Below are 25,000 nucleotides of genomic sequence, written 5' to 3' on the forward strand. Positions count from 1 at the left end.
TGTATAGAATATAGTATATGTCACGTCTACTTCCTCTCCCCCTCTCCAGCGCTCAACGTCACCTGTCTACTAACCCCCGAACCTGGCAACCCATCACTAATAAAGTTTTGCGACACTGTAAAGTCCATGGAGAATTAGAGCACCTCCTCCCAGCTGCCCACTGCACTGAGGATAGGAAACACTGTCACCACCGATAAATCTACAATAATCGATCATTTCAATTAACATTTTTCTACAGCTGGCCATGCTTTCTACTTGGCTACCCCAACTCCGGCCAGCAGCTCAGCACTCCCCGCAACAACTTGCCAAAGCCCCACCGCTTCTCCTTCACCAAAAACCAGACAACTGATGTTCTGAAAGAGCTGCAAAATCTGGATCCCTACAAATCAGCCGGGCTTGACAATCTGGACCCTCTCTTTCTAAAATTATCCCCCGAAATTGTTGCAACCCCTATTTCTAGCCTGTTCAAACTCTCTTTCGTATCGTCTGAAACCCCCAAAGATTGGAAAGCTGCCACGGTCATCCCTCTTCAAAGGGGGTGACACTCTAGACCCAAACTGCTACAGACCTATATCCATCCTTCCCTGCCTTTCTAAAGTCTTCGAAAGCCAAGTTAACAAACAGATAACCGACCATTTCGAATCCCACCGTACCTTCTCCGCTATGCAATCTGGTTTCCGAGCTGGTCATGGGTGCACCTCAGCCACGCTCAAGGTCCTAAATGATATCATAACCGCCATCGATAAAAGAAAGTACTGTGCAGCCGTATTCATCGACCTGGCCAAGGCTTTTGACTCTGTCAATCACCGCATTCTTAGTAGCAGACTCAATAGCCTTGGCTTCTCAAATGACTGCCTCGCCTGGTTCACCAACTACTCCTCAGATAGAGTTCAGTGTGTCAAATCGGAGGGCCTGTTGTCCGGACCTCCGGCAGTCTCTCTGGGGGTGCCACAGGGTTCAATTCTCGGGCCGACTGTTTTCTCTGAAAATATCGATGATGTCGCTCTTGCTGCTGGTGATTCTCTGATCCACCTCTACGCAGACGACAGCATTCTGTATACTTCTGGCCCTTCTTTGGACACTGTATTAACAAACCTCCAAACGAACTTCAATGCCATACAACACTCCTTCCGTGGCCTCCAACTGCTTTTAAATGCTAGTAAAACTAAATGCATGCTCTTCAACTGATTGTTGCCCGCAGTTGCCCGCCCGACTAGCATCACTACGCTGGACGGTTCTGACGTAGAATATGTGAACAACTACAAATACCTAGGTGTCTGGTTAGACTGTAAACTTTCCTTCCAGACTCACTTTAAGCATCTCCAATCCTAAATTAAATCTAGAATTGGCTTCCTATTTGACAACAAAGCCTCCTTCACTCATGCTGCCAAACATACCCTCGTAAAACGGACTATCCCACCGATCCTTGACTTCGGTGATGTCATTTACAAAATGGCCTCCAACACTCTACTCAGCAAACTGGATGTAGTCTATCACAGTGCCATCCGTTTTGTCACCAAAGTCCCATATTCTACCCACCACTGCGACCTGTATGCTCTCGTTGGCTGGTCCTCACTACATATTCGTCGCCAAACCCACTGGCTCCAGGTCATCTATAAGTCTTTGCTAGTTAAAGCCCCGCCTTATCTCAGCTCACTGGTCACCATAGCAACACCCACCCGTAGCATGCGCTTCAGCAGGTATATCTCACTGGTCATCCCCAAAGCCAATTCCTCCTTCGGTCGCCTTTCCTTCCAGTTCTCTGCTGCCAATGACTGGAACGAATTGCAAAAATCACTGAAGCTGGAGTCTTATATCTCCTCTCTATCTTTAAGCATCAGCTGTCAGAGCAGCTTACCGATCACTGTACCTGTACACAGCCAATCTGTAAATAGCCCACCCAACTACCTCATCCCCATATAGTTACTTATCCTCTTGCTATTTTGCACCCCAGTATCTCTACTTGCACATTTTCATCTGCACATCTATCACTCCAGTGTTAATGCTAAATTGTAATTAGTTCGCCTCTATGGCCTATTTATTGCCTACCTCCTTACTCTTCTACATTTGCACACACTGTACATAGATTTTTCAATTGTGTTATTGCCTGTACGTTTGTTTATGTGTAACTCTGTGTTGTTGTTTTTGTCGCACTGCTTTGCTTTATCTTGGCCAGGTCGCAGTTGTACATGAGAACATGTTCTCAACTGGCCTACCTGGTTAAATAAAGGTGAAACAAATAAATACAAAAATCACTACACACACCTGGCAACCCTTTATTACGTACACCTGGCAACCCTTTAGTAATGCACACCTGGCAACCCTTTATTAACGCACACCTGGCAACCCTTTATTAACGCACACCTGGCAACCCTTTATTAATGCACACCTGGCAACCCTTTATTAACGCACACCTGGCAACCCTTTATTACGCACACCTGGCAACCCTTTATTACGCACACCTGGCAACCCTTTATTAACGCACACCTGACAACCCTTTATTAACGCACACCTGGCAACCCTTTATTATTGCTCACCTGGCAACCCTTTATTACCGCCTCACCTGGCAACCCTTTATTACACACACCTGGATACTCACTTCCCTGATTACTCCTCCTATATATATAGCACTCTGTTGTCATTTCCCGGCAGGCGTTACTGCCTCTGTTTATGTTCTCTTGTCCAGACGCTTCTCTTGTTTTGTATCATTACATGTTCATGTATATTACACTGCAGCAGCTGCTGCATAACGCCTTGCGTCTCCGTTACAGTCTATGTACTGTATATTATAACACAGTATATAATGTACTACTCTAGACCCGAGCCATTAGTAACCCAGTGTATAACCTATTAATAGGGCTATCTGCTCGTAAAGGAGCCAGATCCGATTTTGGGAAGGTTTGCCAGGGATGTGATACACATGTAATACAATATTAGTTCAATTGTGACGCACCGTCGGAGGGCCCAGGAAGTTAAATCTGCATGAAATCGCTGTCTGGGCAGGGCCGTAAATCAAAAGGGGATGTTGTTTAGTGTTCACATACAGTTTTAAGGAGGGGGGGGCGGGGATGTCCTGGACCAGGCTGGCAGGGCAGGGCTGTCCACTAGGGCTGTGTCCCAAGTGTCCCATAGACTTCTCACAGGTTCCACCGAGACGCATAGTGGACTCTCTTATAATAGTCAATTAGACACATCTTATAATTCTAGCAGGTCGTAAAAATATCCCCAAACTCTCCCCTCTTCTAGAGGAGGGTCATTAAGGTCGTGGCCAAGCATTTACAATAACACCAGCTAGCTAGATAAGCAAAGAGAGCGTCTGGTCGGGAAGAGAGGAGTGGACGTACTTCTGAAACATCAAACCGTCGTTAGCGGTCTAGGGAGTTGAGTTAGTTTAAATAACACATGAACAATATTTATGAGACTGATTTTATGAGGTGGTCAAAACTAAGACGGTCCAGCATGTAACACAAGCTGGACGGGACAGGGGAGAATTTAAAGCTATCCCACCTCCCACTCCCTCTGATCAACTCCCTAAAACCAAAGAGGAGGATTAAGCACGCATATCATTTTGTTCAGAGATGTACGTTCTCTTAAATTTCAAAGTCAATTATGTTTTCAGATGGAGTCTGAGTCTCCGTTTCAAATGTCACCCAAGTCCCTTTATTGGTTCACTGCTTTTGACCAGGGCCCCCATAGGGTAGTGAACTATATGGGGAATAGGGTGCCATTTGGGACAGAGACTCAGAGTCAGACTCAGACGGAGATTCAGAAGGAGACTCAGACTCAGACGGAGACTCAGAAGGAGACTCAGACTCAGACGGAGACCCTGAGTCTGACTCAGAGTCTCTGTCCCAAACGGCACCTCCATCCCAAATGTCACCCTAGTCCCTTTTTAGTTCACTGCTTTTGACCAGGGCCCCCATAGGGTAGTGAACTATATGGGGAATAAGGTGCCATTGGGGATATAGTATGAGTGATGGGCCAGGAAAGAGGGTCACTCCCTTCTCCCTCATCTGTCCATCCGTCTGTCTACCGCAGAGGCCAGGGGAACCTGCAACCGGGAGATTGGGCCGACAAGGCCGTTATCCGCAGGAATGTACCAATACAATAACCTTCTAATGCACTTCTCCCCACTTCACTTCTCAACAGCTGAAAGAGCAGGTGGCGTCTGAAGACCTGATTGACTGGTTGTGTTTCCCAAATGCCACCCTATTCCATAGTGCACCAGGAAACTACTACATGCTACACTAAGAACTGCACTATAAAGGGAACAGAGTGTCATTTGAGATGCAGCCTGACTGGGATCTGTCTGTCTGTCTGTCTGTCTGTCTGTCTGTCTGTCTGTCTGTCTGTCTGTCTGTCTGTCTGTCTGTCTGTCTGTCTGTCTGTCTGTCTGTCTGTCTGTCTGTCTGTCTGTCTGTCTGTCTGTCTGTCTGTCTGTCTGTCTGTCTGTCTGTCTGTCTGTCTGTCTGTCTGTCTCTCCTCTCTCAGACCTCAGTAACAGAATGGGGATTGTTCTCTTTGATAAGTTTTCCCTCTGCTCAGACAGACCTAGCAAAACCTAGCGTCTGTTTGGGAGACGAGACGTAGCTAGTGTTCGGTGTGTAAAATAGGAAGTGGGTTTCACCCTCTGTTCCTCAGACGAGGAGGACAGATACAGGAAATAGATTTAATCCTGGTGTGTTGCTGCCTGGTTTGGAATTCAAAGTCAGGGAGAGAGATGGGGATTGTTGCTCAGAAGACTAGCGAAGTCTTTAAGAATGAGTAATACAGGGCATTCGGGAAAGCATTCAGACCCTTTGACTTTTTCCACATTTTGTTACGTTACAGCCTTATTCTAAAATTGATTAAAAAAGAATGTCCCTCAGGCAGAGACTCAGAGTCGTCTCTTCACTGTTGGCGTTGAGACTGGTGTTTTGTGGGTACTATTTAATGAAGCTGCCAGTTGAGGACTTGTGAGGCGTCTATTTCTCAAACTAGACACTCTAATGTAGTCCTCTTGCTCAGTTGTGCACCGGGGCCTCCCACTCCTCTTTCTATTCTGGTTACCTGCTCAGTTGTGCACCGGGGCCTCCCACTCCTCTTTCTATTCTGGTTAGTCAGTTTGCGCTGTTCTGTGAAGGGAGTAGTACACAGCGTTGTACAAGATCTTCAGTTTCTTGGCAATTTCTCGCATGGAATAGCCTTCAATTCTCAGAACAAGAATAGACTGATGAGTTTCAGAAGAAAGTCCTTTGTTTATGGCCATTTTAAGCCTGTAATCGAACCCACAAATTCTGATGCTCCAGATACTCAACTAGTCTAAAGAAGGCCAGTTTTATTACTTCTTTAATCAGACCAACAGTTTTCAGCTGTGCTAACATCATTGCAAAAGGGTTTTCTAAAGATCAATTAACATTTTAAAATGATAAACTTGGATTAGCTAACACAACGTGCCATTGGAACACAGGAGTGATGGTTGCTGATAATGGGCCTCTGTACACCTATGTCGATATTCCACCAAAAATCTGCCGTTTCCAGCTATAACAGTCATTTACAACATTAACAATGTCTACATTGTATTTCTGATCAATTTGATGTTATTTTAATGGACAAATTGTTTTGCTTTTCTTTCAAAAACAAGGACATTTCTAAGTGACCCCAAATGTTTGAATGGTAGAGTATTAACAAACATTTTACAGAAATAATACATTTACATAAGCATTCAGACCCTTTACTCAGTACTTTGCTGAAAACCCTTTGGCAGCGATTACAGCCTTGATTCTTCTTGGGTATGACACTACAAGCTTGGCACAGCTGTACTTGGGGAGTTTCTCCCATTCTTCTCTGCAGATCCTCTCAAGCTCTGTCAGGTTGGATGGGGAGCGTCACTGCACAGCTATTTTTAGGTCTCTCCAGAGATGTTTGATCGGGTTGAAGTCCAGGCTCTGGCTGGGACACTCAAGGACATTCAGAGACTTGTCCCGAAGCCACTCCTGTGTTGTCTTGGCTGTGTGTTTAGGGTCGTTGTCCTGTTGGAAGGTAAAACCTTCGCCCCAGTCTGAGGTCCTGAGCGCTCTGGAGCAGGTTTTCATCAAGGACCTCTCGGTACTTGACTCCGTTCATCTTTCCCTTTATCCTGACTAGTTTCCCGGTCCCTGCCACTGAAAAACTCCCTCACAGCATGATGCTGCCACCACCGTCCGTAGGGATGGTGCCAGGTTTCCTCTAAACGTGATGCTTGGCATTCAGGCCAAAGAGTTCAGTCTTGGTTTCCTCAGACCAGAGAATCTTGTTTGTCCAAGTGGGCTGTCATGTGCCTTCTATTGAGGAGTGGCTTCCATCTTGCCAGTCTACCGCAAAGGCCTGATTGGTAGAGTGCTACAGAGATGGTTGTCCTTCTGGAAGGTTCGTCCATCTCCACAGAGGAACTTTGGAACTCTGTCAGAGTGACCATCGGGTTCTTGGTCACCTCCCTGACCAAGGCCCTTCTCCCCTGATAGCTCAGTTTGGCCGGGCGGCCAGCTCTAGGAAGAGTCTTGGTGGTTCCAACCTTCTTCCATTGAAGAATTATGGAGGCTACTGTGTTGTTGGGGGCCTTCAATGCTGCAGAAATGTTTTGGTACCCTTCCCCAGATCTGTGCCTCGACACAATCCTGTCTCTGAGCTCTACAGACAATTCCTTCGACCTCGTGGCTTGGTTTTTGCTCTGATATGCACTGTCAACTGTAGGACCTTATATAGACAGGTGTGTGCCTTTCCAAATCATGTCCAATCAATTTAATTTACCACAGGTGGACTCCAATCAAGTTGTAGAAACATCTCAAGGATGATCAATGGAAACAGGATGCACCTGAGCTAAATTTCGAATTTCATAGCAAAGGGTCTGAATACTTATGTAAATATGTTTTTACTTTGTCAAAATGGGGTATTGTGTGTAGATTGATCAGGAACCTTTTTTATTTAAACCATTTTATAATATTCTGTAACTTAACAAAATGTGGAAAAAGTCAAGGGGTCTGAATACTTTCCGAATGCGCTGTATATTTGGGGATGGCAGGTAGCCTAGTGGTTAGATCGTTGGGCCAGTAACTGAAAGGTTGCTGGATCGAATCCCAGAGCTGAGAAGGTAAAAATCTGTCGTTCTGCCCCTGAACAAGGCAGTTAACCCACTGTTCACCTGTAGGCCTTCATTGTAAATAAGAATGTGTTCTTAATTAACTGACTTGCCTAGTTAATTAAAGGTTAAATTTCAAAAATAAGTAATAATCTCTTGTGGACAGATTCTGCATGGCACGTCCTGACCAGTAAAGAGGTTATTTGTTATTGTAGTTTGGTCAGGACGTGGCAGGGGGTGTTTGTTTAATGTGTTTTGGGGTTTGTGGTTAATGTTCTATGTTAGTATATTTCTATGTGTGTTCTAGTCTTTCTATTTCTATGTGTAGTTTATTGAGTTGACCTTCAATTGGAGGCAGCTGTTCCTCGTTGCCTCTAATTGAAGGTCCTATTTAGTAGGGGTGTTTTTTCATGGGTTTTTGTGGGTAGTTGTTCCTTGTGTAGTTGTGTGCCTTACAGGACTGTTTCTCGTCGTTGTTTTTTTGTATTAAGTGTTTTGTTTCGTTTTCTTCTCATTAAATAAAGAAGATGAGCGTACACATTTCCGCTGCGCCTTGGTCTCATCAGTACGACGAACGTGACACTGCATGTATAATGGCTTTCTGAGAATTTTTACTTCTGGGTAACCAAGATTATATAAGCAACAATCCAGTCCATTGTGTACATTTGATATATTGTGGATATTTTGTTGTTGTTGACATCGTGGACATTTTCTCTGTCATATCCATCAAGCAGCTTGTTGAACACTTAAAGATTAGTGAGGAAACAGAGACATCATTCTCCACATAAATTGGGAAAGGTGGAGATATAGTGCCTGTAGAAAATATTCACACCCCTTGACATTTTCCACATTTTGTTGTTGTTACAGCTCGAATTTAAAATGGATACCATTTAGATGTTGTGTCACTGATCTACCCACAATACCCCATCATTTCAAAGCAGAATTATGTTTTTTTTCCCGAAATGTTTACACATTCATTAAAAATTAAAAGCTGAACTGTCTTGAGTCCAGTGGTGACACACCTGTCTGTATAGCACTTTGTGACGTCAGCTGATATAAAAAAGGCTTTATAAATAAATGTGATTGATTGATTGATTGATTGATGGTGACCTGTCATTCAGGGCACCTGTTTGTGCCTGTTTTAAACATTATTTTGGCATTAATACGTGTCACATCTCAGTTTGCAAACAATGTAAAAAAACTAAGTATTGAGTTAATAAAACCGGATTCAAACATTGTCTCTTTTTGCTTAATTGAGAACGCAGCTCCAAAATGCAGGGGTTTCAGCCTAGCTCAGTGCTTTCTGTGGTGGTGGGGAGAGCCAGCGGAAAATACAGAGCGTAGGAGTTGGTAATGTTCTCTAGTTGCGCCGTGATTGGCTCGGTGTTCTGTCACTCATGGGGACACTACGTCACCGTAAAATCTATGGGTAGAGCTCGATAATTCAAGCCCCTTGGGTGCTGCCATAGAGTTACATTAGAAGTGCCCATCCAAGAAGGCTCAAGGTCATTGGCCACAGATAAAATGACATTTCATCACGTTATATCTACAGTGGCTTTGATTGGACTGATTATGTCAACATCATACTTTCACAATCTTAGCTAGCAGTCATCATCATGAATCAAGTTGACAATCTACTGGAAAATCCTTTTCAATCCTTGTCATAAGAAGATAAATAATGAAGAGAAATTATAGATAAAACGTATCGGTGCTCATCGGCCATTGGACATAAACATTACACAACAAGTTGGATATCGCAAATTCAACAATGAGTGGTTTGGATGAAATCAGTGGCTAACTGCAAGTATTTCAAAGCCATCGATAGCCTGCTATTGTGTGTGGTCCAAGTTTGGGTTGAAGGGTCTCTTTTCCAAGATTAAAAGGATAAACATTCAACATTGGCCACGCTATCAATCCAGCATGACTTCTGCCGCGCTCAAGACAACTGGAAACTTGGAACTGGGAAATCTCAGACTACAGTGAGTTCAAGACAACTGGGAACTCTGAACTGGGAAATCTCAGACTACAGTGAGTTCAAGACAACTGGGAACTCGGGGGGGGGGAAAAAATGAGCTCTGACTGGGAAAAATATGTTTTGAACCGTCATCCAACTCGGAATTCCAAGTCGAGAACTCGGGCCTCTTTCTAGAGCTCCGACCTGAAGATCACTGACGTCATGATTCATCCTTTCTCAGATATAGGACAGATACTTCAGAACAAATTGTTTTGGAGGGACTATCTGTTGTTCCATGTAGGGAATCTGTTATTCAATGTGTTTCTATGGGCTAATAGCAGTAATCTGTTATTCAATGTGTTTCTATGGGCTAATAGCAGTAATCTGTTATTCAATGTGTTTCTATGAGCTAATAGCAGTAATCTGTTATTCAATGTGTTTCTATGGGCTAATAGCAGTAATCTGTTATTCAATGTGTTTCTATGGGCTAATAGCAGTAATCTGTTATTCAATGTGTTTCTATGGGCTAATAGCAGTAATCTGTTATTCAATGTGTTTCTATGGGCTAATAGCAGTAAGGACTATCTGTTATTCAATGTGTTTCTATGGGCTAATGGCAGTAAAGCCACATAAACATTTTCATACATTTTTGGGATACTTCAATGGGTCTTAAAATTCTAAATCTAATAGCACAATCATCCTGGGTATGACCTTCTTAAAGCAATTCCATATACTGTAGCCAAGTAGACCCCCCCCCCCCCCCCCCCCTCCCCACACACACACACACACACACTGGAATTGCTTACCAAGATGACCATAGAATGTTCCTGAGTGGCCTAGTTACAATTTTGACTTAAATCGGATTGAAAATTTAGGCCAAAACATGAAAATGGCAATGATCAACAACCAACTTGACAGAGCTTGAATACTTTTTAAAAGGATAATGGGTCAATATTGTACAATCCAGGTGTACAAAGCTCTCAGAGACCCAGAAAGAGTCACAGCTGTAATCACTACCAAAGGTGATTTTAACATGTATTGAGTCAGGGGGTTGATAATACTTATCTAATCAAGCGACAGTATATTACTATCTTCTTTTCCATTAATAAAAAAAAAGTTTGAATTTTTCTTCCACTTTGACATTACAGAGTATTTAGTGTAGTTTGTTGACAAAAAAGAAAATAAAAGACAATTCAATCAATTTTAATCCCACTTTGTAATACAACAAAATGTGTAAAAAGTCAAGGAGTGTGAAGGCACTGTATATTATTACAGTATGTAAAATTTTAAGACGAAGAACGACAACTGATCCTCTCCATAGAGAGAGAGAGTGAATAAACAAGTCGACCTTATACTTCAAAACTTCAAAAGGCAAGCCACCATAATACTACGATGGCTTGTGCTCCCTGTGGCTCAGTTGGTAGAGCATGGTGTGTGCAACGCCAGGGTTGTGGGTTCAATTCCCACGGGGGGGGCCAGTACAAAAAAAAAAATGCATGAAATGAGATGTATGAAATGTATGCATTCACTACTGTAAGTCGCTCTGGATAAGAGCATCTGTAAAATGCTGTACCAAGAGGAACATTTTTAGGTCTGTTTTTAAAAAGCAGTGAAACGGTGTGATGAACCGACGCTGTAATCATACTTCTGTTTTAGCTATTATATTACATGAATTTCAAACAAACACATAATTATCTATTTAACCCGATATCATTCTATATGTGGTGGTGTTATTGTTGTACTGCACATTTGTTTCTACAAGGAATTGTGGATAACTGTGGATCCCAAACGCCAAAGCACACATGGAAATGCAATTATTTTCTTGACTATACCCTCTGTCAAATAAGTAGACGTCTAGTCGATGAATCATAATTTATTCCGAGGAGATTTTCAGGACACCGTTTCAATCACCATAAAAGAGGAAACCCGGGTGTAACAGTTCACAAATCCGTTTTTATTAATTTAAACACAAATCAAATAATAATGTCAAAAACATCTGTACACATCTTTTTTTTTTTTGCAGACACAACAAACCTTTGTGTTTTTTTTCCCTCCATGAGGCCCATGTTATTTAGTGTAAAGTATTTCCAGTTTTGCATTTATAATTGCAACATAATAAAAAAAAAAAAAGGCTTTTGCTGTACGTATGAATTCTATAAAAACATTTTTTCCATTGTCTACCTATCTGATACCTTAATCTAGCAGCAATATGTAGTCCCCCTGAAAGAGCTATGGGGGAGAAGTTGCTTTTAGAGGAGAGAGAGAGAGAGAGAAAAATCACAAATGTAGAGAGAGAGAGAGAGAGAGAGAAGTATGTTGTTTCGCTGCCGTTGCCAGGGGGAAAAGAGATCGGTCATCACCGCAACGACACCAGCATAGCAACAGTGAGCATGTGCAGAGGGGAGTTGGGAGTTGGGAGGGAGGGGGGGGGGGGGGGGGTACATAGAAACAGACCTAGAAGCAGTTCCTGTCTTAAGAAATTCACAGTTGATAGCACATGTATGTATGTTCTTAATAACCCCCTTTGTCTTCGGAGAAGTCGTTTTTCTTCCTCTTTTATCTCTCAGTACGGTTATCATCCATCCATCCCACCACTTCAGTCCACAGTCCTATCATAATAAGAGCTCAGTACGGTTATCATCCATCCATCCCACCACTTCAGTCCACAGTCCTATCATAATAAGAGCTCAGTACGGTTATCATCCATCCATCCCACCACTTCAGTCCACAGTCCTATCATAATAAGAGCTCAGTACGGTTATCATCCATCCATCCCACCACTTCAGTCCACAGTCCTATCATAATAAGAGCTCAGTACGGTTATCATCCATCCATCCCACCACTTCAGTCCACAGTCCTATCATAATAAGAGCTCAGTACGGTTATCATCCATCCATCCCACCACTTCAGTCCACAGTCCTATCATAATAAGAGCTCAGTACGGTTATCATCCATCCATCCCACCACTTCAGTCCACAGTCCTATCATAATAAGAGCTCAGTACGGTTATCATCCATCCATCCCACCACTTCAGTCCACAGTCCTATCATAATAAGAGCTCAGTACGGTTATCATCCATCCATCCCACCACTTCAGTCCACAGTCCTATCATAATAAGAGCTCAGTACGGTTATCATCCATCCATCCCACCACTTCAGTCCACAGTCCTATCATAATAAGAGCTCAGTACGGTTATCATCCATCCATCCCACCACTTCAGTCCACAGTCCTATCATAATAAGAGCTCAGTACGGTTATCATCTATCCATCCCACCACTTCAGTCCACAGTCCTATCATAATAAGAGCTCAGTACGGTTATCATCTATCCATCCCACCACTTCAGTCCACAGTCCTATCATAATAAGAGCTCAGTACGGTTATCATCCATCCATCCCACCACTTCAGTCCACAGTCCTATCATAATAAGAGCTCAGTACGGTTATCATCTATCCATCCCACCACTTCAGTCCACAGTCCTATCATAATAAGAGCTCAGTACGGTTATCATCTATCCATCCCACCACTTCAGTCCACAGTCCTATCATAATAAGAGCTCAGTACGGTTATCATCTATCCATCCCACCACTTCAGTCCACAGTCCTATCATAATAAGAGCTCAGTACGGTTATCATCTATCCATCCCACCACTTCAGTCCACAGTCCTATCATAATAAGAGCTCAGTACGGTTACATCCATCCATCCCACCACTTCAGTCCACAGTCCTATCATAATAAGAGCTCAGTACGGTTATCATCCATCCATCCCACCACTTCAGTCCACAGTCCTATCATAATAAGAGCTCAGTACGGTTATCATCTATCCATCCCAGCACTTCAGTCCACAGTCCTATCATAATAAGAGCTCAGTACGGTTATCATCTATCCATCCCACCACTTCAGTCCACAGTCCTATCATAATAAGAGCTCAGTACGGTTATCATCCATCCATCCCACCACTTCAGTCCACAGTCCTATCATAATAAGAGCTCAGTACGGTTATCATCTATCCATCCCACCACTTCAGTCCACAGTCCTATCATAATAAGAGCTCAGTACGGTTATCATCCATCCATCCCACCACTTCAGTCCACAGTCCTATCATAATAAGAGCTCAGTACGGTTATCATCTATCCATCCCACCACTTCAGTCCACAATCCTATCATAATAAGAGCTCAGTACGGTTATCATCCATCCATCCCACCACTTCAGTCCACAGTCCTATCATAATAAGAGCTCAGTACGGTTATCATCTATCCATCCCACCACTTCAGTCCACAGTCCTATCATAATAAGAGCTCAGTACGGTTATCATCCATCCATCCCACCACTTCAGTCCACAGTCCTATCATAATAAGAGCTCAGTACGGTTATCATCTATCCATCCCACCACTTCAGTCCACAGTCCTATCATAATAAGAGCTCAGTACGGTTATCATCCATCCATCCCACCACTTCAGTCCACAGTCCTATCATAATAAGAGCTCAGTACGGTTATCATCTATCCATCCCACCACTTCAGTCCACAGTCCTATCATAATAAGCACTATCAAAAAAAGGGCATCATATATGAATTTCATTTTCAACTACAGCAATTCAAAAAAGTGGGACACAAGTAGAACACAATCGTTTTTTTAAAAATTTGAAATAAAAACACTACCTCATACAGAAATTACGCTGTACAATATATATTTTTTGTTATAGCGCTTGTAGAAAAGATAATAAAACCTATTTAAGCTTGTTTTTTTTTCTTTTTCATTCCTGAAAGCTGAACTTTTCCTAAATTCATTAAAATGGTACTCTATACGGCTCAGAGTCTGGGAACTGAACGAGCGGTAACATTTCAAAAGAAAAAAAAACCCTACCAACTCAGTCCAGATTAGACATCTCTTTCCCAAGTTGCATGGTATTATCATGTCAATTACGTTAGCTTTAAAATACACACGGTTGTTTTGTGCTGCAAGCTAGTGAAATGCCCACACAACAAGTTCTGAACAACTTTTCCAAGTAAGTGAACGTAAAAAAAATTAAATAAAAATCCCCCAATTGAAACGTGTATCTACACAGTGTTGGACCAGGATTCAATCCGATCGCGCTTGTAGACCACGCGGCTTTTAAAAGCAATGCCACCTCGTTCGTGAGATCGAATTCGACAATCGCACGGCTGCAGATTGAATCCCAGCTTTGATTCGGAGGGAAACCGTTGTGTTGAGTTTAAAATGTGACTGAAATCACACTATTTCTTACTATGCTGAGTGTAAATAGAGAAAGAGAGAGAGAGAGAGAGAGAGAGAGAGAGAGAGAGAGAGGGGAAGAAACATCACTGACTGAACACAATGATCATTGACACTTGACATCCATGCTTTTGGTCTTGAACAAAACAAGTTATATCACAAAATCTCATTTTCATCTACATGTTTGTTTGTTTGTTTGTTTTATTGGTTCAAAACAACCTCAACACATCATCACCATCACAGCCTCATCGCTGCTGTGCTCGATTAGCATGCCTTTTCACTTCAATGAAAACATCATCACCTTTGTACCTACAGTATTAAACGATTATTATTATAGGAAGGGATCGTCCAGTGATTACAATTTTGCACACGTTAAAAAGACTTCCTCTGTACACGATTGTCTCGGGAATCATTGTACATAAAGTATCTTAATTATTTTTTTAATGATTATAAAATCCCTTTTTTTTTTGTTTATTTTAGTTCTTCCATAAACATCATCGTCTGTCTTCCTCCCCGTTCGTCTTGGTGTGGTATAGTGTGGATGGTCTTCCTCCCCGTTCGTCTTGGTGTGGTATAGTGTGGATGGTCTTCCTCCCCGTTCGTCTTGGTGTGGTATAGTGTGGATGGTCTTCCTCCCCGTTCGTCTTGGTGTGGTATAGTGTGGATGGTCTTCCTCCCCGTTCGTCTTGGTGTGGTATAGTGTGGATGGTCTTCCTCCCCGTTCGTCTTGGTGTGGTATAGTGTGGATGGTCTTCCTCCCCGTTCGTCTTGGTGTGGTATAGTGTGGATGGTCTTCCTCCCCGTTCGTCTTGGTGTGGTATAGTGTGGATGGTCTTCCTCCCCGTTCGTCTTGGTGTGGTATAGTGTGGATGGTCTTCCTCCCCGTTCGTCTTGGTGTGGTATAGTGTGGATGGTCTTCCTCCCCGTTCGTCTTGGTGTGGTATAGTGTGGATGGTCTTCCTCCCCGTTCGTCTTGGTGTGGTATAGTGTGGATGGTCTTCCTCCCCGTTCGTCTTGGTGTGGTATAGTGTGGATGGTCTTCCTCCCCGTTCGTCTTGGTGTGGTATAGTGTGGATGGTCTTCCTCCCCGTTCGTCTTGGTGTGGTATAGTGTGGATGGTCTTCCTCCCCGTTCGTCTTGGTGTGGTATAGTGTGGATGGTCTTCCTCCCCGTTCGTCTTGGTGTGGTATAGTGTGGATGGTCTTCCTCCCCGTTCGTCTTGGTGTGGTATAGTGTGGATGGTCTTCCTCCCCGTTCGTCTTGGTGTGGTATAGTGTGGATGGTCTTCCTCCCCGTTCGTCTTGGTGTGGTATAGTGTGGATGGGTCGGTAGTAATCAAAGTACTTTGTAAGGTGAAAAAGACACGTCTTTTCATGGAGGTACCTTCCTTTAGTGACAGTGCCACTCACAAAGTCTCAGTTCATAAATAAAAAGAAGCACAGGACTCCCAGGCTGAGTCCAAACCAGACAGGACTCCCAGAATGAGGCCAAGCCAGACAGGACTCCCAGTCTGAGGCCAAGCCAGACAGGACTCCCAGTCTGAGGCCAAGCCAGACAGGACTCCCAGGCTGAGGCCAAGCCAGACAGGACTCCCAGGCTGAGTCCAAGCCAGACAGGACTCCCAGAATGAGGCCAAACCAGACAGGACTCCCAGAATGAGGCTAAGCCAGACAAGTTAGAAAAACATGGGCCCCTCTGTCTCTATATACCATAGAAAGAGAGAGAGAGAAAGAATGAAAGAGTGATACAGAAAAAGAGAGAGACAGAGAGAAAGAGAGAATCAGAAAGAACGAGAGAGTTTGTTGTTGCCCTCAGTCGGGGGGTTTGGTGCAATTTGTAGTGTAGCTGAGCTCTGTGACCAGGTCAGTCCAGGCAACTCCAGGTTTCAGCGTTAGTCGTTAGCGTCAGACTCCCGGCCAGGAGGGAGGGCGGCACAGACAGACAGATAGACAAGGGCCACAAAACACTTTGACGGCTTCAGAAAGACGCAGCCAATTCACAGTAACCACAGCAAGCAGCTGCAACTCTTCTCCACTCCTCTACATCAGAACCAAAAAAAATAAACAAGTTTAAGGATTAAGACGAATTGTGGCCGTATGTCAACACGGTGTCACTGCTCAGTTTCTCTTTTTCTCTTTCTCTTCTTTCTCTCTAGTGGTAGGTTAGGGAGGACACTCCAGGAGGGAGGAAGAGGAGGACACGCCAGGAGAGAGGAAGAGGAGGACACGCCAGGAGGGAGGAAGAGGAGGATACATCAGGAGGGAGAAAGAGGAGGACACATCAGGAGGGAGGAAGAGGAGGACACATCAGGAGGGAGGAAGAGGAGGACACATCAGGAGGGAGGAAGAGGAGGACACATCAGGAGGGAGGAAGAGGAGGACACATCAGGAGGGAGGAAGAGGAGGACACATCAGGAGGGAGGAAGAGGAGGACACATCAGGAGGGAGGAAGAGGAGGACACATCAGGAGGGAGGAAGAGGAGGACGCATCAGGAGGGAGGAAGAGGAGGACACGACAGGAGGGAGGAAGAGGAGGACACATCAGGAGGGAGGAAGAGGAGGATACGCCAGGAGGGAGGAAGAGGAAGATATGCCAGGAAGGCAGGCAGGCGTCACAGGGGGCCTATGCTGGGCTGGAGGGGGTCAGAGCACTAGGTGTGGGACTGGAGTGGCGCTGGTGAAAGTTGAAAGGTTGCAGGGTGAAGTGGAGAAGTAGGTATAGGGCCTGGTAGAGTGGTTAAGGTATGTGGAGGGCTTGGGCCAGGTAGGTATAGAGGCATTTGGAGGCCGGTAGGGCCCAGGTGGTAGCTGTGTAGGGTAGGTAGGTGGTAGGTTGTAGCTTTGTAGAGTAGGTAGGTGGTAGCTGAGTAGCAGATTGATGTAGGGGCCGGTAGGGGCCAGTAGGTTGATGTAGGGGCCGGTAGGGGCGAGTAGGGCCGGTAGGTTGATGTAGGGGCCGGTAGGGCCGGTAGGGGCCAGTAGGTTGATGTAGGGGCCGGTAGGGGCCAGTAGGTTGATGTAGGGGCCGGTAGGGGCCAGTAGGTTGATGTAGGGGCCGGTAGGGCCAGTAGACTGATGTAGGGGCCGGTAGGGGCCAGTTGGTTGATGTAGGGGCCGGTAGGGGCGAGTAGGGCCGGTAGGTTGATGTAGGGGCCGGTAGGGCCGGTAGGGGCCAGTAGGTTGATGTAGGGGCCGGTAGGGGCCAGTAGGTTGATGTAGGGGCCGGTAGGGGCCAGTAGGTTGATGTAGGGGCCGGTAGGGCCAGTAGACTGATGTAGGGGCTGGTAGGGGCCAGTTGGTTGATGTAGGGGCCGGTAGGGCCGGTAGGGGCCAGTAGGTTGATGTAGGGGCCGGTAGGGCCAGTTGGTTGATGTAGGGGCCGGTAGGGCCGGTAGGGGCCAGTAGGTTGATGTAGGGGCCAGTAGGGGCCAGTAGGTTGATGTAGGAGCCGGTAGGGCCAGTAGGGGCCAGTAGGTTGATGTAGGGGCCAGTAGGGGCCAGTAGGTTGATGTAGGGGCCGGTAGGGGCCAGTAGGTTGATGTAGGGGCCAGTTTCGGGGCTGGGCGGTGTAGTTCCAGGCGGTAGCTACAAGTACTCTAGGTCCAGAGCATGGTGGAGGGCCATGAGGTCAGAGTGGCTGGAGATCCTCCAGAAGGGCATGTTGTGCTGCGGAGGGGAAACAGGACTGTTACAATAGGTATCTCAAACATTTTATCTGTTCAGGAAATTGAAAAAACGTCCATATTTTACTATTAAGGAACATACAATCACAAGAAGCTAATTTGAATACATTTTCTTGGTCATAGAGACATGAAATGTTACTCAAAAGCAGAGGAGGGGAAAGGAACAGGACTGTAACAATAGTTGGACTATGAAAAAAAGCAAAAAACCAAGTGAGTCTGAAAGAATAAAAGACCAAGCTACTCTCTCCTGGCAATAACACAGCCGTGATGAAATTAATGATGATGGTACTATAACTAATGATGGTACTATAACTAATGATGGTACTATAATGAATGATGGTACTACTGGTACTATAATGAATGATGGTACTACTGGTACTATAATGAATGATGGTACTACTGGTACTATAACTAATGATGGTACTATAACTAATGATGATACTACTGGTACTATAACTAATGATGGTACTACTGGTACTATAACTAATGATGGTACTCTACTATACTATAACTAATGATGGTACTACTGGTACTATAACTAATGATGGTACGACTGGTACTATAACTAATGATGGTACTATAACTAATGATGATACTACTGGTACAATAACTAATGATGGTACTACTTGTACTATAACTAATGATGGTACTACTGGTACTATAAATAATGATGGTACTATAACTAATGATGGTACTATATCTAATGATATATTACTGGTACTACAACTAATGGTGGTACTACTGGTACTATAACTAATGATGGTACTACTAGTACTATAATTAATGATGGTACTATAACTAATGATGGTACTACTGGTACTATAACTAATAATGTTACTATAATTCATGATGGTACTACTGGTACTATAACTAATGATGGTACTATAACTAATGATGGTTCAATAACTAAAGATGGTACTACTGGTACTATAACTAATGATGGTACTATATCTAATGATGTACTACTGGTACTATATCTAATGATGGTACTACTGGTACTATAACTAATGATGGTACTATAACTAATGATAGTACTATAACAAATGATGGTACTACTGGCACAATATCTAATGATGTTACTATAACTAATGATGGTTATACTGGTACTATAACTAATGATGGTACTACTGGTACTATATCTAAATATGGTACTACTGGTACTATAACTCAAGATGGTACTTTAACTAATGATGGTAATATAACTAATGATGGTTCTACTGGTACTATAACTAATGATGGTACTATAACTAATGATGGTACTACTGGTACTATAATAATGATGGTACTATAACTAATTATGGTACTATAACTAATGACGGTACTACTGGTACTATAACTAATGACGGTACTACTGGTACTATAACTAATTTTGGTACTATTGGTACTATAACTAATGATGGTACTATAACTAATGATGGTACTACTGGTACAATAACTAATGATGGTACTACTTGTACTATAACTAATGATGGTACTACTGGTACTATAACTAATGATGGTACTATAACTAATGATGGTACTACTGGTACTATAACTAATGATGGTACTATAACTAATGATGGTACTACTGGTACTATAACTAATGATGGTACTACTGGTACTATAACTAATGATGGTACTACTGGTACTATAACTAACGATGGTACCATAACTAATGATGGTACTACTGGTACTATAACTAATGATGGTACTACTGGTACAATAACTAATGATGGTACTTTTACTAATGATGGTACTACTGGTACTATAACTAATGATGGTACCATAACTAATGATGGTACCATAACTAATGATGGTACTACTGGTACTATAACTAATACTGTTTCTATAACGAATGATGGTACTACTGGTACTATAACTATACTATAACTAATAACTAATGATGGTACTACTGGTAATATAACTAATGATGGTAAAATAACTAATGATGGTCCTACTGGTACTATAACTAATGATGGTACAATAACTAATGATGGTTCTACTGGTACTATAACGTATGATGGTACTACTGGTACTATAACTAATGATGGTACTACTGGTACTATAACTAATGATGGTACTACTGGTACCATAACTAATGATGATACTATAAATAATGATGGTACTACTAATACTATAACTAATGATGGTACTACTGGTACTATAACTAATGATGGTACTATAACTAATGATGGTACTACTGGTACTATAACTAATGATGGTATTACTGGTACTATAACTAATGATGGTACTATAACTAATGATGGTACTACTGGTACTATAACTAATGATGGTACTACTGGTACTATAACTAATGATGGTACTACTGGTACTATAACTAATGATGGTACTATAAGTAATGATGGTACTACTGGTACTATAACTAATGATGGTACTATAACTAATGATGGTACTATAACTAATGATGGTACTATAACTAATGATGGTACTATAACTAATGATGGTACTACTGGTACTATAACTAATGATGGTACTACTGGTACTATAACTAATGATGGTAATACTGGTACTATAACTAATGATGGTACTACTGGTAATATAACTAATGATGGTACTACTGGTACTATATCTAATGATGGTACTATAACTAATGATGGTACTATAATGAATGATGGTACTACTGGTACTATAACTAATGATGGTACTACTGGTACTATAACTAATGATGGCACTACTGGTACTATAACTAATGATGGTACTACTGGTACTATAACTAATGATGACACTATAAATAATGATGGTACTACTAGTACTATAACTAATGATGGTACTACTGGTACTATAACTAATGATGGTACTATAACTAATGATGGTATTACCTGTACTATAGCTAATGATGGTACTATAACTAATGATGGTATTACTGGTACTATAACTAATGATGGTACTATAACTAATAATGGTACTATAACTAATGATGGTACTATAACTAATGATGGTACTACTGGTACTATAACTAATGATGGTACTACTGGTACTATATTTAATGATGGTACTACTGGTACTATAACTAATGATGGTACTATAACTAATGATGGAACTACTGGTACTATAACTAATGATGGTACTACTGGTACTATAACTAATGATGGTACTATAACTAATGATGGTACTACTGGTACTATAACTAATGATGGTACTACTGGTACTATATTTAATGATGGTACTACTGGTACTATAACTAATGATGGTACTATAACTAATGATGGAACTACTGGTACTATAACTAATGATGGTACTACTGGTACTATAACTAATGATGGTAGTACTGGTACTATAACTAATGATGGTACTACTGGTACTATAACTAACAATGGTACTACTGGTACTATAACTAATGACTCTGCTACACACTAACAAAACTACAGTACAATCAGTCAAACTAAAGCAGGAATTCAATGGCAGTTAATGTCCTTTGAACTAAAGAAAAACACCTAATGCTGAATTTGACTGTTATAGAGAGACAGCCCAGCTAATCAGACATTGTTCCCATGCAAGTAGCAGAGAGGGAGAAACATGAGTCGGAGAGAATGAAAGGGTCTTGTCAGGTAGAGTCCTCCCTCCCTACCTCCCTCCTCCCTGTAGTCCATTACCTCTGTCTTATCAAAGCTTTCTCTCAAAGCTGTCTCTCTCCCAGGCGTATGTTCCACTTAGAAGGCTTCCAGTGACCCTTAAAAAGCTCTTTGCTTTTTGTTTTGTAAATTGTCTTTGCTTTTAAGTTTAAAGGCTGGAGATGGTATCTTCCTCTCTCTGTCTCTCTCTATCTCTCTCAATTTTCAATTCAATTTAAGGGCTTTATTGGCATGGGAAACATATGTTAACATTGCCAAAACAAGTGAAGTAGATAATAAACAAAAGTGAAATGAACGATAAAAATGTACAGTAAATATTACACTCACAAAAGTTCCAAAATAATAAAGACATTTCAAATGCCATATTATGTGCAAATAGTTCAAGTACAAAAGTGGAAATCAATAAAAAAAAATATGGGTTGTAATTACAATGGTGTTTGTTCTTAATAACTGGTTGCCCTTTTCTTGTGACAACAGATCACAAATCTTGCTGCTGTGATGGCACACTGTCGTATTTCATCCAATAGATATGGGACTTTATCAAAATTGGGGTTGTTTTCGAATTCTTTGTGGATCTGTGTAATCTGAGGGTAATCTATGTCTCTAATATAGTCATACATTTGGCAGGAGGTTAGGAAGTGCAGCTCAGTTTCCACCTCATTTTGATGGCAGTGTGCACATAGCCTGTCTTCTCTTGAGAGCCAGGTCTGTCTACGGCAGCCTTCTCAATAGCAAGGCTATGCTCACTGAGTCTGTACATAGTCAAAGCTTTCCTTAAGTTTGGGTCAGTCACAGTGGTCAGGTATTCTGTCACTGTGTACTCTCTGTTTAGGGCCAAATAGCATTGTAGTTTGCTCAGTTTTTTTGTTAATTCTTTCCAACGTGTAAAGTAATTATCTTTTTGTTTTCTCGTGATCTGGTTGAGCCTAATTGTGGTGCTGTCCTGGGGCTCTGTGGGGCCTGTTTGTGTTTGTGAACAGAGGCCCAGGACCAGCTTGCTTAGGGGACTCTTCTCCAGGTTCATCTCTCTATAGGTGATGGGTTTGTTATGGAAGGTTTGGGAATCGCTTCTTTTCAGGTGGTTGTAGAATTTAACGTCTCTTTTCTCTGATTTTGATAATTAGCGGGTATCGGCCTAAATCTGGTATTCACGCATTATTTGGTGTTTTACGTTGTACACAGAGGATATTTTTGCAGAATTCTGCATGCAGAGTCTCAATTTGGTGTTTGTCCCATTTTGTGAATTCTTGGTTAGTGAGCGGACCCCAGACCTCACAACCATAAAGGGCAATGGGTTCTATAACTGATTCAAGTATTTTTAGCCAGATGCTAATTGGTATGTTGAATTTTATGTTCCTTTGATGGCATAGAAGGCCCTTCTTTATGCTGCAATAAATTATGTATTGGGGGCTAGGGTCAGTCTGTTATATCTGGAGTATTTCTCCTGTCTTATCCTGTGTCCTGTGTGAATTTAAGTATGCTCTCTCTAATTCTCTAACTCTCTTCTCTCTGAGGACCTAAGCCCTAGGACAATGCCTCAGGACTACCTGGCCTGATGACTCCTTGCTGTCCACCTGGCCGTGCTGCTGCTCCAGTTTCAACTGTTCTGCCTGTGGCTATGGAACCCTGACCTTTTCACCGGAGTTGCTACCTTGTCCTGGACCTGCAGTTTTCAACTCTCTAGAGACAGCAGGTGCGGTAGAGATACTCTGAATGATCAGCTATGAAAAGCCAACTGACATTTATTCTTGAGGTGCTGACCTGTTGAACCCTCTACAACCACTGTGATTATTATTATCTGATCCTGCTGGTCATCTATGAACATTTGAACATCTTGGCCATGTTCTGTTGTAATCTCCACCCGGCACAGCCAGAAGAGGACTGGCCACCCCTCATAGCCTGGTTCCTCTCTAGGTTTCTTCCTAGGTTTTGGCCTTTCTAGGGAGTTTTTCCTAGCCACCGTGCTTCTACACCTGCATTGCTTGCTGTTTGGGGTTTTAGGCTGGGTTTCTGTACAGCACTTTGTGACATCAGCTGATGTAAGAAGGGCTTTATAAATACATTTGATTGATTGATTGATTCTTGCCTTGTCTCTCAGATCGTTAACAGCTTTGTGGAAGTTACCTGTGGCACTGATGTTTAGGCCGAGGTATGTACTTTACTGTCAGGTTCCAGGTCTGTCAGAATCTGTACAGAAGATCTAGGTGCTTCTGTAGGCCCTCCTTGGTTGGGGACAGAAGCACCAGATCATCAGCAAACAGTAGACATTTGACTTCAGATTCTAGTAGGGTGAGGCCGGGTGCTGCAGACTGTTCTAGTGCCCTCACCAATTCATTGATATATATCTTGAAGAGGGTGGGGCTTAAGCTGCATCCATGTCTCACCCCACGGCACTGTGGGAAGAAATGTGTGGTTTTTTTTGCCAATTTTAACCGCATACTTGTTGTTTGTGTACATGGATTTGAAGAAGGCACAGAGATGCCGAAACGTTGGTGAGATACCCAATAAATAACTGGGAGTTTATATATGGAGTGTGCGACTCTCTTCATCTTTATGGCTTATAGTCATATGTTTTTCCCCCAACAACACTTTCCATCAATTTGTATAGCAGACCCTCATGTCAAATTGAGACAAAAGCTTTTTTTTAAATCAACAAAGCATGAGAAGACTTTGCCTTTGTTTTGGTTTGTTTGTTTGTCAATTAGGGTGTGCAGGGTGAAGACGTGGTCTGTCATACGGTAATTTGGTAAAAAGCCAATTTGACATTTGCTCAGTACATTGTTTTCACTGAGGAAATGTACCAGTCTGCTGTTAATGATAATGCAGAGGATTTTCCAAGGTAGTTATTGGGATCAAATTTGTCTCCACTTTTGTGGATTGGGGTGATCAGTCATTGGTTTAAAATATTGGGGAAAATGCCAGACTTAAGGATGATGTTAAAGAGTTGAAGTATAGCCAATTGGAATTTGTGATCTATATATTATCATTTCATTGAGGATACCATCAACACCACAGGACTTTTTGGGTTGGAGGGTTGGTATTTTGTCCTGTAGTTCATTCAATGTAATTGGAGAATCCAGTGGGTTCTGGTAGTCGTTAATAGTTGATTCTAAGATTTGTATTTGATCATGTACATATTTTTGCTGTTTGTTCTTTGTTATAGGGCCAAAAAGATTGGAGAAGTGGTTTACACATACATCTCCATTTTGGATAGATTTTCTTTATCTATTCAAATTTCCCAGAAGTGGTTAGATTCTATGGATTCTTCCGTTACACTGAGATGATTTCTGACGTGCTGTTCCTTCTTTCTCCGTAGTGTATTTCTGTATCGTTTTAGTGATCCACCATAGTGAAGGCGTAGACTCAGGTTTTCTGGGTCTCTATGTTTTTGGGTTGGATAGATTTCTCCGTTTTTTTCTTAGGTTTTTGTATTCTTCATCAAACCATTGGTCATTGTTGTTCA

General features: G+C 42.4%; 1 protein-coding gene across 1 annotated transcript in view; it reads right to left on the reverse strand.

Annotated features, from left to right (window-relative positions):
* Nucleotides 1-17,713: 17,713 nt before the first annotated feature.
* The window catches only part of eya1 (EYA transcriptional coactivator and phosphatase 1), a 160,662-nt gene continuing 153,375 nt past the window's right edge, over nt 17,714-25,000 (reverse strand). The window contains 1 exon segment of the mRNA XM_082966021.1: nt 17,714-17,948. Within this exon segment, the coding sequence (XP_082822147.1) occupies nt 17,868-17,948 (81 nt within the window). The 3' untranslated portion in view covers nt 17,714-17,867.

Source organism: Salmo salar, chromosome 19 (assembly GCF_965601325.2).
Source record: "Salmo salar chromosome 19, fSalSal1, whole genome shotgun sequence".
Taxonomy (NCBI): Eukaryota; Metazoa; Chordata; class Actinopteri; order Salmoniformes; family Salmonidae; genus Salmo; species Salmo salar.